Source organism: Nycticebus coucang, unplaced genomic scaffold (genome assembly GCF_027406575.1).
Source record: "Nycticebus coucang isolate mNycCou1 unplaced genomic scaffold, mNycCou1.pri scaffold_46, whole genome shotgun sequence".
NCBI lineage: Eukaryota > Metazoa > Chordata > Mammalia > Primates > Lorisidae > Nycticebus > Nycticebus coucang.
This window is the reverse complement of record NW_026515579.1, coordinates 1,261,268-1,278,175: the sequence shown is the minus strand read 5'-3', so window position 1 is coordinate 1,278,175 and position 16,908 is coordinate 1,261,268. Positions and strand designations below refer to the sequence as shown.

At 42.1% G+C, this 16,908-nt stretch overlaps 1 protein-coding gene and 1 pseudogene across 1 annotated transcript in view; both read right to left on the bottom strand.

Moving 5' to 3' along the window:
* Positions 1-3,609: 3,609 nt before the first annotated feature.
* Positions 3,610-4,133, bottom strand: LOC128579347 (immunoglobulin lambda variable 1-40-like; annotated as a pseudogene).
* Positions 4,134-15,725: 11,592 nt separating this feature from the next.
* LOC128579350 (sodium/bile acid cotransporter 7-like) overlaps positions 15,726-16,908 on the bottom strand; it is a 121,798-nt gene continuing 120,615 nt past the window's right edge. The window contains exon 5 of the mRNA XM_053581493.1: positions 15,726-15,797. Within this exon, the coding sequence (XP_053437468.1) occupies positions 15,726-15,797 (72 nt within the window). The remainder of the gene's footprint in view (positions 15,798-16,908) is intronic.

The window sequence follows — 16,908 nt, the reverse complement described above, 5'->3', positions numbered from 1 at the left end:
AGGCTGGTACTGCCTCAGCCAAACTCTTTACTCATGGGGCCTGCATTTCAGTCCCAGTGATTCTGTTATGCCAGTGATTTCCATGGGAGAAGATGCCCGGCCTCCTCTGGTTGCCCAGAAAGACAAGGAGTGTGACTCCGGAATATCCAGTGTTGAGCCCAATTGTTGCCACTGCGGTACCTGCTCTGTGCTTCTGGGCACTTCTGCTCCTCTATGGTTCCCTCTCAGCTGACTGTCCTCTTCTTACTCGAATGCTGCAGAATCAGCACTGACCAGCATAGTCCATGCCTTGTCCACAACTCTCAAGAAAATACCCAAGAATCTGGATTCCTGGGGGGACAGGCCTCCAGACCTCTGAGTGAGAGTGGAGGGGAGTGCTGGGAGTTCAGAAGAGGTAATAACACAGATAGAGAATATATACAATTTTATATAGTTTTATGCCTGGGAGGAGAGTGCCCATGGCACCCTAGTTGGGGAAGTAGGTCCAGTTTTAAGAGGGTCTCTCCCGTGGGATGGGAGGACTTTTGAGCTCTACCTTCTTGTTTGTATGAAGTACTGCAAGCTGTTCTCATGGGGAAGGGGACTCCCATCCACTTGAAGATAGATTTTGTACTTTTTGTTTGTATCCCCATTTGTACTTTTTGTTTGTATCCTTGGGGTCACCGCTCACCTCAGCAGGGTTTATGTGCATTCTTCAACCTTCTCTCTTAGCTCAGCTCTAATCCTCCAGGTTACTTGCTAAACTTCTGTCCTTTAACTCTCCTCTGGATAACAGCCTCTGTGGAAAGCTGGCTTCAGTCAGCCATCTTGCCTCGGCCCCCCACCCCCAAAGTGAAAGGTTCTTAATCTAAGGAAGAAAGATTATTGCAAGGCACAAAACAAAGGAAAATGGAATCCCCATTCTGTAGAAATCATGTGGTCTTTATTTCCACCAGGATGCAGGTGGGGTGGAATCAAGAAAGGAATTCCACATGTGGATTGTGGTGGAATTGTGTATTGTGGGGAGGTAAAGGCCAGTGAATTTTATTTTCCTTTAACTCTCACTTTATTTTGAAAATTTACTCTATTAGATATTAGGCCGGTCTCAGAGACTCGCACCCGTAATGTGCTTTTTTCTTTTGATCCAGAGTCTCACCATGTCACCCTCAGTAGTGTGCTGTGGCATCACAGCTCACAGCAACCTCAAACGCATGGGCTTGAGCCATCTTCTTGCCTCAGTCTCTATGCAGCTGGGACTACAGGAGACTGCCACAATGCCCACCTAGTATTTCTATGTTTAATAGAGATGGGGTCTCACTTTTTGCTTAGTCTGGTCTTGAACTCTAGAACTCAGGTGATCCACCTGCCTCAGCCTCTCACAGAAGCTAGTATTGAATGCTAAGCCAACATGCCTGGCTTCAATGCATAGAAATGTAAAATGTTAAATTCAAGAGAGCTTCTTCCAGTAAAGTCCCAAGGGCCTCACTTAGCTGATCAACTTACTCTCAGAGCACTAATATTTCATGTCTTCTCTCCTTTATTACTCCTAGCTTGTTTTCTTCCACATCTCCTTATTACAATAAATATAATTACAAAAAAGAAATGGCCAAAGTTTGTTTTCTTTATTTGACTTCTTGATATTTAATTTTTCCATCCTTCTTCCTTTTGGAAGCCTTTCTATTTAATGTTGCTTAGGGATTTTTTTGACTTCTAAGAATATAGTGCTTATTCAGAATAATCAGGACACTCAGTAAATAGGTTTTATAAATAATCAATAAAGATTAGAAAAGCAATAGGTTATAGTTGTTCAGGAAAACACACATGTAGATACACACACACACGCGCGTGGTTAGACATTTGTGTTTATACACACAGACCTTCACTGGAAGAATAAATAAACATCAGCACCATGGGTCACTTCTGCTGACCCAAAGGGTCAAGCCAGAGCATTTAGAAAGGGGAGTCCCTTTCTTTTCTTTTCTTTCTTTTTTTTTGAGACAGTTTCACTTTGTTGCCCTTTGTTGAGTGTTGTGGCCTCACGGTTCAAAGCAACCTCAAACTCTTAGGCTCAAGGAATTGTCTTGCCTAAGCCTCCACAGTAGCTGGGACTACAGGCGCCTACCACAATGCCTGGCTAGTTTTTTTGTTTTTTTCCTTTGTTTAGAGATGGAGGCTCACTCTTTCTCAGGCTGGTCTCAAAGTCATTATCTTGAGCAGTCCACCCACCTCAGCCTCTGAGAGTGCTGGCATTACAGGTAGAAGACACCATGCCCAGATTTGGGAAGTTCTTCCTTACCATTTTCTCTAAATTTTTATTTTTAACTTGTGGTATAATTTAAGCCTACTTTCATGACTTTTAATTTTATATCTTTATGATGCATTATTTCTTAAAAATTAAAAAATAGGGTGGTGCCCGTAGCTCAGTGGGCAGGGCGTCGGTCCCATGTACCAAGGGTGGCGGGTTCAAACCTGGCCCCGGCCTAACTGCAACAAAAAATAGTCGGGCATTGGGTCAGGCGCCTGTAGTTCTAGCTACCTGGGAGGCTGAGGCAAGGGAATCACCTAAGCCCAGGAGTGAGAGGTTGTTGTGAGCTTTGTCACGCTATGGCAATCTACCATGGGCAATAAAGTAAAACTCTATCTTCACAAAAAAAAGTAAAATAAATAACAAAAGACCCACAATTTTTCAGTACCAAGGAAGGGCAAGTAAATAATAACAAGATGAAAGCAGGGCCAAGCATTCCCTGGCACTGTGGGCCCCGATCCTAAACAACCAAACACTTTCAGGGACCCTGGGAGATATGCTAATTTACAGAAGGAAAATGCCTGCAAACCAGCTTGGTTTATATCTGTATCTATGACTATGTGTTTGAAAATATGTTTTTAATAACTTTTGAACAGAGGAAGGACCCACAGAGGTAAAAGTGCCTGTGACGGTGATATGATTGCCGGAAACTTGGCAGTGGTATAGAAGATCCTCGGTGGAATTGTGCTGAGGGAGAGAATCCTGACCTCAAAAGGTGTATGCCATAGGATATCATTCCTAAATTATAGAAAATGGAAAACAACAGGGACAGAAAGTAGATCAGTGCTCATGTCGGGCAGCATTAGGGAAGGAATCCGAGGAAGAATCAGAAAGGGCCGTCCAGAGGCCTTTGTAGCAGTGAGGTTCTTTATATTGATTGTGGGAATGTTTTCCAGGGAGCATAAAATACCCAAGTGTGTCTAATTGCACACATTAAATATGGTCACATGATTGTGCATTAGTTATCCTATGGTTAGAAGAGACTAAGGGCACAGCCAAGAGAACAGGTATGGACACTGCAAACTCACACAAGGGTGACATGGATCTGGGACATCCTGGAATCAGGAAGAGGATGGATGAGCTGGAACTGCCACCTCAAAACTTCCTTGAACTTCCTTACAAAAAGATTCTGTATATCAAGCTGATAAGGAGCAGGGTTTTCTGTTTCCTTGGGGACACTTTTTCTAGAAATAGATTGCTGTGAATAACAGAAAAGGTGGAGCTTCCACTCCCAGGTGGCACCTGTGGGTTCTGCTGTGTCCATGGTGGCAGCAGCAACAGCAGTAGAAGCCACAGGCCAGGCCTGAGCAGCAGCTTCTGGGTGTTCACCCTCTTGGGGGGTGAAAAGGATGTTTTTGTCTCACTACCCCGTGGGCCTGGAGCACTGTGGGTGCACCCAGGCTGCTGTCATAGGACTGACAGAAATAATCAGCTTCATTGTCACTCTGGAGTCCCGTGATGGTCAGGGAGCCTGAGCTGCTAGACTTGCAGGCAGAGAATCTGTCAGGGACCCCTGAGGATCTATTGCTGTTACCATAGATGATGGATTTAGGGGCTGTTCCCTGGAGCTGCTGGTACCAGTTCACATAAATCCCACGCCCGATGTTGCTGCTGCTTCCCAAGCAGGAGATGGTGACCATCTTCCCCAGGGATCCAGACATCGATGACGGCTGAGTCTGCACAGACTGGGCCCAGGATCATGCAAGGGAGAGACACAGACATGGTGATTCTGGGTCTGGAGAGAACAGAAGAGAGCAGGGGCCCAGGGTCTCCCCAGGGCCCTTCTCCTGGCCCATGTCTGGTCACCTGTTCAGTGAGTCAGGAGGGTGAGGAGATGGGACCAGGCCATGGTGGAGACTGTCCTGAGTCCTGCCTTCTGTGCCCACAGCTGAGGCACAGCTACCCCAGGTCTGACTGTCTCCTCTTAATACCTTGAGAAGGGAGGCCCCATTCTCCATGCAAATGATCCCCCAGCTTTCTGATCCCACCCTGGGCTGTGGTCAGGACCCTCTGCCTGAGTGTCAGGGGTGGGGCTGTTTGGTCCCAGGGGGTGGGTTGGTCAGAACTGTGATCCTGAGCAGAGGGCACCAGGCACATCAGGTGGCTGATCCCAGCTCTGCTCACCTCCAGACCCCAAAGAACAGACCTCCAGCTCCCCTTGGTTCCCAGACCCTGCTGATACAGCATCATGTGACAAAGTGATCACAGCCTCCCAGAGCCAGCAGTCCCCACACTGCTCTGTCCACTACATTCAGGACTTGGCTGGCAGCCTCCACTGTGTCCTCCCCAACTGCTCAGAGTCTTCGTGGTCTATGGGGCTCTTCAGGGTGAATCTGACCCTGGCCTGCTGGGCTGATTTTTTGTTGGGACTGAGGTGGGGTCTTGATACACAGTCCTCATAGGGCAGAGTCAGGTTCAGATCAGTGACAGGCTCCCATGGACACCCTTCTCTGGCTGCACTCCAAGCCAGGTTCTTCCCTTTCATGCAATTCCTGTCTGGTGGCCAGAGTTCTCCTCCAGCTTTGGATCCCACAGCAATGAGGACAGCAAGTGATCTTCTCTGTAGGGATGGTAATGTGCTGGGGGCAGCTGAGCATGCATTCCAGACAGTTCTGCGGTGGAAATCTTCACTGTCTTTACTTCCATTCACTTGAACACAACAATCATCGCTGCACTTTGACTGGTAACTGAGCTAGAAATCTGTTACAAGCAAAAAACACGGTATAAAAGACTAAGTGACATTATTTGAAATATTTATTTAGGACCAGTCAGGGTGGTAAACACACTAACATTGGAGATGTAACAAGGTAAATGTTAAAATTACTTGGACCTGGTTCCAGAGGAGCCTGAATCATGAGAGCCCTTAGGATCAACAGCTCCAGATAGAGAGTGAAGGAAAAACATGGTTTGTACTCAGGAATGAGTGCCGGCAATCTGATTTTTTTTTTTTTTTTTAGAAAATGCCCTGGCATTGTGGCTCACAGTAACCTCAACTCCTGGGCTTAAGTGATTATCTTTCCCCCCAAACTGAGGTTGCTGGGACTACAGGAACCTGCCAGAATGCCTGGCTATTTTTAGACACAGGGTCTCGCTCTGGCTCAGGCTGGTCTTGAATTTATGAGCTCAGTCAACCTTGTATTGCACCCCATCCCCCACCGAGTGTTTGGATTACATGCGTGAGCCATTGCGCACAACCTGTCAATATGTGTCATAAGGAGAAAAAATTAATCTCTGTCCTGAAAAAACATGCTCTTTATGTTGTTTTGTCAAAAAATCCATCTTCTGCAAAACGATAATCCCATTTCCTAAAATTCTAAGAAGGAACAAATGTTTATGTATGCCTGGGAAAGTGCTTTCAGTCTATGCAGCAGACTGTCACCATGTTTTATTTTGGGAGGTCACCTGCCTTAGAGAAGGACAGCAGCACTTTCAGCTTGACATCTCCATTGCTGAGTTCATCACACTTTGGTCTCATTACTGTGATTTTTGTGAAAGTTTTAATGCATGATGTTTTAAAAATAGGTTAATGAATATGTAAAACACTCACCTAAATAAAATAGGTCCATATACCTACATGAAAAGATTCCTTTTACTTATATGTGAATGTCGAACACATCAGTCATGGCGGTTGTATTCATAAGCATAATTCTTGCATATATTTGCATTCATCAGCATAACATGATTTTCAGTCACGTTTATTCTTTTTATTTATTTATTTATTTATTTAGTAGAGACAGAGTCTCACTGTACCGCCCTCCGGTAGAGTGCCGTGGCATCACACAGCTCACAGCAACCTCTAACTCTCGGGCTTACGCGATTCTCTTGCCTCAGCCTCCCGAGTAGCTGGGACTACAGGCGCCCGCGACAACACCCAGCTATTTTTTTGTTGCAGTTTGGCCGGGGCCGGGTTTGAACCCGCCACCCTCGGCATATGCGGCCGGCGCCCTACTCACTGAGCCACAGGCGCCGCCCCCACGTTTATTCTTTTAACAGGAAGTTTTGACATTTGACTGTGTTTAAAGCACTATGAGATATTTTGTGATGTTTTATTCATTATCATGTAGAAACAGGTGCTTGCCACCTGTGTTTCGTCAGCATTGCTTTGTCTTTGATGATGCAGTGTGAATTTCCAGTGAATTGTATTGTCCTTTAAATCTCACTTTATTTTTATTTTTAAAATTTACTCTGGTAGGCTGGGCTGAGTGACTCACACCTGTAGTATGTTCGTTTTCTTCTTTCTTTCCTTCCTTCCTTCCTTCCTTCCTTTTTTTTGAGACAGAGTCTCAGTATGTCACACTCAGTATAATACTGTGGTGTTATACCTCACGGCAACCTCAAACATTTAAGTGATTCTTTTGCCTCGTCCTCCCAAGTAGCTGGGATTACAGGCACTCACCACAAGTTGTAGTTGTCATTGTTTGGCAGACCTGGTCCAGGTTCTAACCTGCCAGCCTTAGTGTATGTGGCTGGTGCCCTAGCTGCTGAGCTAGAGGTGCTGGGCCTCACATTTGTATTCTTAGCTTTCTGGGAGGCCGAGACAAGTGGATTGCTTGACCTTACTAGTTTGAGAGCAGCTTGAGCAAAAGCAAGATCCCATTTCTACTAACAAATATATTAAAATTAGCTGGGCATTGTGGAGGGCACTTGTAGTTCCAGCTTCCCTGGAGGCTGAGGCAAGAGAATCTCTTAAACACAAAAGTTTGAATTTTCTGTGAGCTATGATGATGCCATGGCACTCAACCCTAGGGCAACAGAGTGAGACTCTGTCTCAAGAAAAAAAAATAACTCTATTTATTATTATTTTAGAGATAGTATCTTGCTCTACAGGCTGGAGTGCAGTGGCATATCATAGCTCATTGCAGTCTTGAACTCCTGGCCTCACATGGTCCTCCTGCCTCAGCCTCCCAAGTAGCCAGGACTGCAGGTGCCTGCCATCGTTTGTAGTTAAGTTTTTATTTATTTATTTATTTATTTATTTATTTATTTATTTATTTATTTATTTATTTATTTTGTAGAGACATGGTCTCCCTGTGTTGCCCAGATTGCTTTAGTTACTCTTGGCCTCAAGTGATCCTCCTGCCTTGGCTTCCCAAAGTGCTGTAATTACTACTCTCACTTGAATAAACAGGGCTTTACCTCAGTTGAGCACTCTCTCACTCACAGGACAAGGCTGCCTGTGGTCTCCTCGGAGCCCATGGGCACTTTCCTTGCTGGTATTTGCCCTCAGCTGTCCGGCTGAGGACAGAGCGAGGTCATGGTGCATGGGTGACTCTCTCCCAGTTCAGGCACCTTCTGGGCCCAGCATCATGTGGCCAGCACGGTGAAAGGCAGGTCTGCTTTTGGCAAATAATTATGAACACTTATCTTGTGTTTGGTGCTTTGTTTGGCAAAGGATGTATCTTGCTGAAATAGCCAGCCTTGTTCCTGCCTCCATGGGGAGCTGCCTCTTGTGCGGACACATGGGGGTGTGAGTCACTCCTATGTGTCCCTTCCTGTCCTTCACCCTTATGGACAGGGTGGCTAGTGGGGCCACTGTTGCACTCTGGGGCCCACAGGGGATGGAGGTTGGTAGGATCACAGGGCAAGAGGGATGAAGAAGCTGAGGGAGTAAGTGTTGGTTTGAAGTGAAGGTGATGAGAACATCATGAACGATGAGATTTGGGTGGGGGTGGCAATCAGGGATGGAGGGATTAGGATTCAGAAAGAAGCAGGCGCTGGGCAGGGCTGGTGTTCTAGTAATCCAGGAAGAGGACCTCTCAGACGGGGGAGCTTGCTGACAGGGGGTGGTGATACGCCTTGGTTGCTGGGCTGACGGGAGGACGGCTGGAGCCCTGCCCTAGAGGAGTGGCAGGAGGAATGCAGGACACTGAGAGGGAACACCAACCTCCCTTCAGGACAGACTGGAGGAGGAGTTTGAGATGGAGACATCCTCAGTGCACACGCCCTTCTGTGAAATGTCATCAGAAACAAACTTGTTAGTTTGTAAATTCCTGTGAAAACATAAATATAATATAAACATAATGTTTTTGGTTTAATTAACCTGCAAGATAACAGTCAGTTTATCTCCAACCCATGAAGTTTTCTATTTTTTTTTTTTTTATTGTTGGGGATTCATTGAGGGTACAATGAGCCAGGTTACACTGATTCCAATTGTTAGGTAAAGTCCCTCTTGCAATCATGTCTTGCCCCCACGAAGTGTAACACACACCAAGGCCCCACCCCCCTCCCTCCGTCCCTCTTTCTGCTTTCCCCCCCTCATAACCTTAATTGTCATTTATTGTCCTCATATCAAAATTGAGTACATAGGATTCATGCTTCTTCATTCTTGGGATGCTTTACTAAGAATAATGTCTTCCACTTCCAACCAGGTTAATACGAAGGATGTAAAGTCTCCATTTTTTTTAATGGCTGAAAAGTATTCCTTGGTCTACATATACCACAGCTTGTTAATCCATTTCTGGGTTGGTTGGCATTTAGGCTGTTTCCACATTTTGGCGATTGTAAATTGAGCTGCAATTAACAGTCTAGTACAAGTGTCCTTATGATAAAAAGGATTTCTTTCCTTCTGGGTAGATGCCCAGTAATGGGATTGCTGGATCAAATGGGAGGTCTAGCTTGAGTGCTTTGAGGTTTCTCCATACTTCCTTCCAGAAAGGTTGTACTAGTTTGCAGTCCCACCAGCAGTGTAAAAGTGTTCCCTTCTCTCCACATCCACGCCAGCATCTGCAGTTTTGAGATTCTGTGATGTGGGCCATTCTCACTGGGGATAGATGATATCTCACGGTTGTTTTGATTTGCATTTCTCTAATATATAGAAATGATGAACATTTTTTCATGTGTTTGTTAGCCATTCGTCTGTCATCTTTAGAGAAAGTTCTATTCATGTCTCTTGTCCATTGATATATGGGATTGTTGGCTTTTTTCATGTGGATTAATTTGAGTTCTCTATAGATCCTAGTTATCAAGCTTTTGTCTGATTGAAAATATGCAAATATCCTTTCCCATTGTGTAGGTTGTCTCTTTGCTTTGGTTATTGTCTCCTTAACAGTACAGAAGCTTTTCAGTTTAATGAAGTCCCATTTGTTTATTTTTGTTGTTGTTGCAATTGCCATGGCAGTCTTCTTCATGAAGTCTTTCCCCAGGCCAATATCTTCCAATGATTTTCCTAAGCTTTCTTGGAGTATTTTTATTATTTCATGCCTTAAATTTAAGTCCTTTATCCATCTTGAATCAATTTTTGTGAGTGGGGAAAAGTGTGGATCCAGTTTCAGTCTTTTATATGTAGACATCCAGTTCTCCCAACACCAGTTATTGAATAGGGAGTCTTTCCCCCAAGGTATATTCTTGTTTGGTTTATCGAAGATTAGGTGGCTTTAAGATATTAGTTTCATTTCTTGGTTTTCAATTCGATTCCAAGTGTCTGTCTCTGTTTTTGTGCCAGTACCATGCTGTCTTGAGCACTATGGCTTTGTAATACAGACTAAAATCTGGTATGCTGATGTCCCCAGCTTTATTTTTTTTACTAAGAAGTGCCTTAGCTATGCGGGGTTTTTTTCCGGTTCCATAAAAAATACAGAATCATTTTTTCCAAATCTTGAAAGTACGATGTTGGTATTTTGATAGGAATGGCGTTGAATAGGTAGATTGCTTTGGGAAATATAGACATTTTAACAATGTTGATTCTTCCCATCCATGAGCATGGTATGTTCTTCCATTTGTTAATATCCTCTGCTATTTCCTTTCTGAGGATTTCATAGTTTTCTTTATAGAGGTCCTTCACCTCCTTCGTTAGGTATATTCCTAAGTATTTGATTTTCTTTAAAACTATGGTGAAAGGAGTTGTGTCCTTAATTAGCATCTCATCTTGACTGTTATTGGTGTACACAAAGGCTACTGACTTGTGGACATTGATTTTATATCCTGAAACATTACTGTATTTTTTGATGACTTCTAGGAGTCTTGTGGTTGAGTCTTTGGGGTTCTCTAAGTATAAGATCATGTCGTCATCAAAGAGGGAGAGTTTGACCTCCTCTGCTCCCAGTTGGATTCCCTTAATTTCCTTGTCTTGCCTAATTGTATTGGCTAGAATTTCCAGCACTATGTTGAATAGTAAAGGTGACAGAGGACAACCTTGTCTGGTTCCAGTTCTAAGAGGAAAAGCTTTCAGTTTTACTCCATTCAGTAAAATATTGGCTGTGGGTTGTCATAGATAGCTTCAATCAGTTTTAGAAATGTGCCACCTATGCTTATACTCTTCAGTGTTCTAATTAGAAAAGGATGCTGGATTTTATGAAATGCTTTTTCTGCATCTATTGAGAGGATCATGTGATCTTTATTTTTGCCTCTGTTAATATGGTGGATAATGTTTATGGACTTGCATATGTTAAACCATAAGCCTTGCATCCCTGGGATGAAGCCTACTTGATCATGATGAATGACTTTTTTGATGATAAGTTGTAAGCTATTGGCTAGGATTTTGTTGAGAATTTTTGCATCTATATTCATGAGTGAGATCGGTCTGAAATTCTCCTTTTTGTTTGGGTCTTTTCCTGGTTTTGGTATCAGGGTAATGTTTGCTTCATAGAATGTGTTGGGGAAGATTCCTTCTTCCTCAATTTTTTGGAATAATTTCTGCAGTACAGGAATAAGCTCTTCCTTAAAGGTTTGATAGAATTCTGGAGTGAAGCCATCTGGACCAGGGCATTTTTTGGTTGGAAGCTTTTTTATTGTTTATTTGATCTCAGTGCTTGAAATTGGTCTGTTCAGGAGCTCTATTTCTTCCTGGCTGAGTCTAGGGAGAGGGTGTGATTCCAAATATTTATTCATTTCCTTTACAATGTCAAATTTCTGGGCGTAGAGTTTCTGGTACTATTCAGAGATGATCTCTTGTATCTCTGTGGGATCAGTTGTTATTTCCCCTTTATAATTTCTGATTGAGGTAACTAGAGATTTTACTTTGCTATTGCTCATTAGTCTGGCCAATGGTTTACCTGTTTTATTTAATTTTTTTCAAAAAACCAACTTCTTGTTTCATTAATTTTCTGAATGATTCTTTTGTTTTCAATTTCATTGATCTCTGATTTGATTTTGGATATTTCTGTTCTTCTACTGAGTGTAGGCTTAGATTGTTTTTCTTTTTCCAATTCCATAAGATCTCTTGTGAGATTGTTGATGTGCTCTCTTTCTGTTTTTCAAATGTAGGCATCTAAAGCGATGAATTTTCCTCTCAAAACTGCTTTTGCAGTATCCCACAGGTTTTGGTAGCTTGTGTCTTCATTGTTGTTATGCTCAAGGAAGTTAATGATTTCCTGTTTTATTTCTTCCTGCACCCATCTGTTATTCAACAGAAGATTGTTTAATTCCCATCACTTTGGGTGGGGTCGAGCATTTTTGTTAAGAGTTGAGTCCCATCTTTAGTGCCTTATGGTCTGAGAAGATACAAGGTAAAATTTCAATTCTTTTGATTCTGTTGATATTTGTTTTGTGTCCCAGGATATGATCAATTTTGCAGAATGTTCCATGGGGTGATGAGAAGAATGTATATTCTTTATCTTTGGGGTGGAGTGTTCTATATGCGTCTATCAAGCACAGTTGTTCTAGGGTCTCATTTAAATCTCTTATATCTTTGTTTAATTTCTGTTTAGAGGATCTGTCCAGCTCTGTAAGAGGAGTGTTAAGGACCCCTGTTATTATGGTATTATCAGATATCATATTGCTCAGACTGAGCAAGGTCTGTTTCAAGAATCTGGGAGCATTTAAATTGGGTGCATAAATATTTAGAATTGAAATGTCTTCTTGTTGTGTTTTTCCCTTGACCAATATAAAGTGACCATCTTTGTCTTTTTTGACTTTAGTTGCTTTAAATCCACATGTATCTGAAAATATGATTGCAACTCCTCTTTTCTTCTGAATTCCATTTGCCTGAAAAATTGTCTTCCAACCCTTTACTCGGAGCCTTAATTTGTCTTTTGAATCCAGGTGTGTTTCTTCCAGACAGCAAATGGATGGCTTGTGTTTTTTAATCCAGTCAGCCAATCTATGTCTCTTCAGTGGGGAATTCAAGCCATTAACATTTATTGAGATAATTGATAATTGTGGTAGTATGCTATTCGTCTTATTTTGTGAGAGTCCATTGCTTAGTTTTATCTTTTGCATCAGTGTGGAGGTTAGGTTCTGTCCTTTAATTTCTGAGTTCTTACTTTGCTGCTGATCCATTGTGGTGGTCAGTGTGCAGAACAGGTTGAATTATTTCCTGTAGAGCTGGTCTTGTTGTGGCGAATTTCCTCAATGTTTGTATATCCGTAAATGATTTGATTTCTCCGTCAATTTTGAAGCTTAGCTTAGCAGGGTACAGAATTCTGGGCTGGAAATTGTTCTGTTTAAGTAGATTAATGGTAGATGACCATTGTCTTCTTGCTTGGAAACTTTCATTAGAGAAGTCTGCGGTCACTCTGATGGATTTGCCCCTGTAGGTCAACTGGCGCTTACTCCTCGCACCTAGCAGAATCTTTTCTTTTGTCTTGACTTTGGACAGGTTCATGACAAAGTGTCTTGGAGAACCTCAGTTAGAGTTGAGGTGACCTGGGGTCCGATATCCCTCTGAAAGCAGTGTGTCAGAATCTTTGGTGATATTTGGGAAATTTTCCTTTATAATATTCTCTAGTATGGCTTCCATTCCTCTGGGGCATTCTTCCCCTTCTGGAATTCCTAGAACTCGTACGTTGGAACGCTTCATAAAGTCCCATAATTCTGACAGTGAACGTTCTGCTTTCTCTCTCTTCTTTTCTGCCTCTTTTACTATCTCAGTTATCTCAAGAACTTTGTCTTCTACCTCTGAAATTCTTTCTTCTGCATGGTCTAACCTGTTGCTGATACTTTCCATTGCATCTTTAAGTTCCCTAATTGACTGTTTCAGTTCCTTCAGCTCTGCTATATCCTTTTTATATTCTTCATATCGTTCATCTCTTATTTGATTCTGTTTTTGGATTTCCTTTTGCTTATTTTCCACTTTATTAGCAGTTTCCTTCATTGTTTCCGTCATTTCCTTCATTGTTTTCAACATGTGTATTCTAAATTCCCTTTCTGTCATTCCTAAGATTTCTTTATAGGTGGGATCCTCTGCAGTAGCTACCTCATTGTCCCTTGTTGGGGTTGTTCTGGACTGGTTCTTCATGTTGCCTGGAGTTTTCTGCTGATTCTTCCTCATGGGTGATTTCTTTTATCTGTTTCCTTGCCTTAAGTTTCCTTTCACTTCCTCTTGCTCTTTAAGTTCTTGTGCCTGTGAACTAAGGGTTAAAGGACCAGAAGGGTGAGAAGGTTGAAGAGCAAAAAAGGGACGAAAGAAAGGAGGACCGAGTGTTAACAAAAAAAGAAAAATAGAGAAAGGAGACAGGGTGGGTAAAAGGAATATTGACAAAAAGAAGAGTGGCACAGAAAGAGGGAGACAGAGCAATATAGGTGTACAGCAGGCTACTTTAATATAACCTTAAAAAAAAAACAAAAAACACCTTCTTTGGGTACCCAGTTGGGTGGTTCCCTTGAGGTCAGCAGCTCTTTGCTAACTTGATCAGACACAGTACCCCACCTCCACCAAGTAGAGAGGAAAGACAAAAATGCTATAAATCAAACCAAAACAAGCAAACAGAAAACTTTACGGGGTAAAATTGGGTGTAAAACCAAATAATAGTGGTAGGACCACTAGCAAAAATGAAGTTCTAATTATTGAAATAGGCAGCAGTGGGAAATTATAATTAAACTAGGAAAATTGAGAAAGAAAAAGGATCTGTATGGAAAAGGTGAACTTAAAAAACAAAACAACATCAACAATATCAAAATAAACAAAAAAAACAACCAAACCCCCCCCCCAAAAAAAAAACACAACCAAAAACAAAGCAGTATGTATATGTTATTGAGTATTGTCTGGGCAACACGTGGTCTTCTGGGGTATGAGATGTAAATCACAGTTCTGATACGACTGGAGGCTGCTAGTTTCTCAAACCCCAGCAGGTAGACACCCTAAATCTCTCTTAAGCCCACTTAAAAGGCACTTTGAACTTGTTCACTTGCTGAGCATCTTTCCCAGGGAAGTGCTTGTCGCTGGAATCACTGCTGAAGTGGCTATCCACTTACCCTGTGTGCCAAAACTGGTCTCCCTCTGCCCGCGAGGGTTAGGGTTGCAAGGCGGCTCATACCCCGCCCTTAGGCTACTTGGTTGCTGGTTTACCAGCTCCCACCCAATTCTAGCTCTGCAACCCTGAGGGCGGAGCTTGCCGGGGCAGATCACTCACAATGGCTGCCTGTGACCCTGAGCCAAACACTATTAGCTCCGTCTGGCTCAGCAGCTCAGACTGGGGCCCCAGTCAAAGGCCAAAGTTCTCCGCACTCCCCCTCAGGCTCTCCCCAAGGCAGTTCAGCTGAGTGCCAAGTCCAAAGACACAAAAACAGTTCACAGGTAAGGCCTTTCTAGTTTGCAATCTCGCTGCTACTGAACTTACAGTTGCGGGCGGGTTTAGATGGATTGAACACACGTGACCACTTGCCGGTTTTCCACTTTTTTAGTCCTCCTCTTGGGGTCCAGAAGTCTCTCGCTGACTCCCTGTATCCTCTCAGGGGTGATGATAGGCAGATCCCAACAGCCAGAGATGCCTGGAGTCCTATCTCCCCAGAGTCATGGTGGAAGCTGTTACTCGGCTGCCATCTTGCTCCACCTCCCTCTATCATACATTTTAAAATAATGATCAAAAATGCTAAAATAACATCCTTATATTTGTCCTACTTATGAAAGTTGAACCACTTTTGATTCTTTTTATATACAATAATAATAGTTCCAACCTCTAAAATATATTGCATTGTCTTGAAAATTTCTCCTTATTTCTATTTTCCTTTCAAATTCTTTTTTTTTTTTTTTTGTGGTTTTTGGCCAGGGCTGGCTTTGAACCTGCCACCTCCGGCATATGGGACCGGCGCCCTACTCACTGAGCCACAGGCGCCGCCCTAACCTTTCAAATTCTTTTAACATACATTTCTCAGAAGTATCCCAGATAGTACCTTCTTTGACAGTGAAATGTACAAAACAAATGACATGTCAACAAGAAAATTAGCATTCCCTTTCTGACCAGCTGGGTCACGTTTCCTTTTCAAAATCTTCAGTCCCATGATACAAAATAATAATAATCTAAAAGACCTCATTAAATGATCAATATATAGGTTCATCCCTCTTTAAGGAGACACATAGTATTTTAATTGATTCCTTGAATCCATTAACTGGAATATTAAAGCCCGAGCCTCCAAAATACACTGTATAGGAATATTTATTAACTCATTTTTTTCAGGGTCTGGGTAATGGCAAATGAAAAGATTCAAGAACTTTTACATTTAGCTAACAAGTAAAGCAAGTCCAGCTTTCACTAAATCTTTCATATAAACAATATCACAGCAGAAGTTATAATAGACAAATTAAACCACATCTACTTACCAAAAAACTTCCAAAGGCTGAATTAAATATTGCAGCTGCCTATAGAAAAAAAAATAAATGGGGGAAAAAACTCATTAGAAGTAAACAGGAATAGGAAAAGCACACTCTCTTCCCCCACTTTTCAAAACCTTAAAACATTGATTCTATAAAGCAAAGTTAGTCACTGCTTACAAAAATTGCCAGTGGCCTGTAGTTTACTAAGATAGATGAGCTGCAGCTTAGGAATTCATAAATAATGGGTCTCAAAAGCAGGCAGAAATACTTGTCATGCCTTGAATCTATGTGACAGCACCAAAAGAATCATCACCGATGCTAAATCAAAACCTCGTTGTTATTGATTTTGCTACTAGATTTAAAACAATCAGAGATTGATTTAATCATCAAAAAATTCACATTACCTGGAGAAGGAAAAACAAAATTATAAGGCAAACATTAACTGCTCCCTGTCAGTGAGCAGAAGTCTTACAAATTACAATCACAAGGTGAGATCTGTTGTTCCCTTAAAACACACATTAGAAATATGAACAATGCTGTTAAGAACAGGGAAGTTATTGGTATGCCCTTAATTCCAAGGTCAAAACAAGCAAGAAAAATTCTATTTGGTATTCAAAATACAAAGAAGAAATATTTGACTTTATGCTTACCTAAATATCCATGGATACACAGTAGATGTTATATAGCTCTTAACTTTAAAGGAATCTCTCCATTCAATGAAGCTATACCAAAGTCCTGAAAGCTTCTCTCCTTACCGAAAAAGCAGAAAAACTTGTATAACATCCAATATGATGCAAGAAAATAAGAAAAAAAAAAAGCAAAAGAAATAAAGAAAACCTATTTACATTTCCTGCAGATGCAGAGCAGAATTAAGTTAATCATCTTGGACATGAGCGGCCACACTGTAGTGCAGAGAGGATGTCAGTTAAGTAAGTTTGAATAAAGTCCAAAGCCAGGCTAAGAGCTGTAGCTGAAAATGCCTTCTGCTCCAGAAGAGGATGCAATGAGAGTGAATGGGTAATGAGATCCCTGGCTCCAGAGAGCTTAGCTTTCCTATTCCAGTTCATAATTAATTCAAAGCTTTGATAATTTCATTAGATTTCTCCTTTGCTGGCCCTATCAATAAAAGATGGCACTGGACCACAGCTCCTCTGTG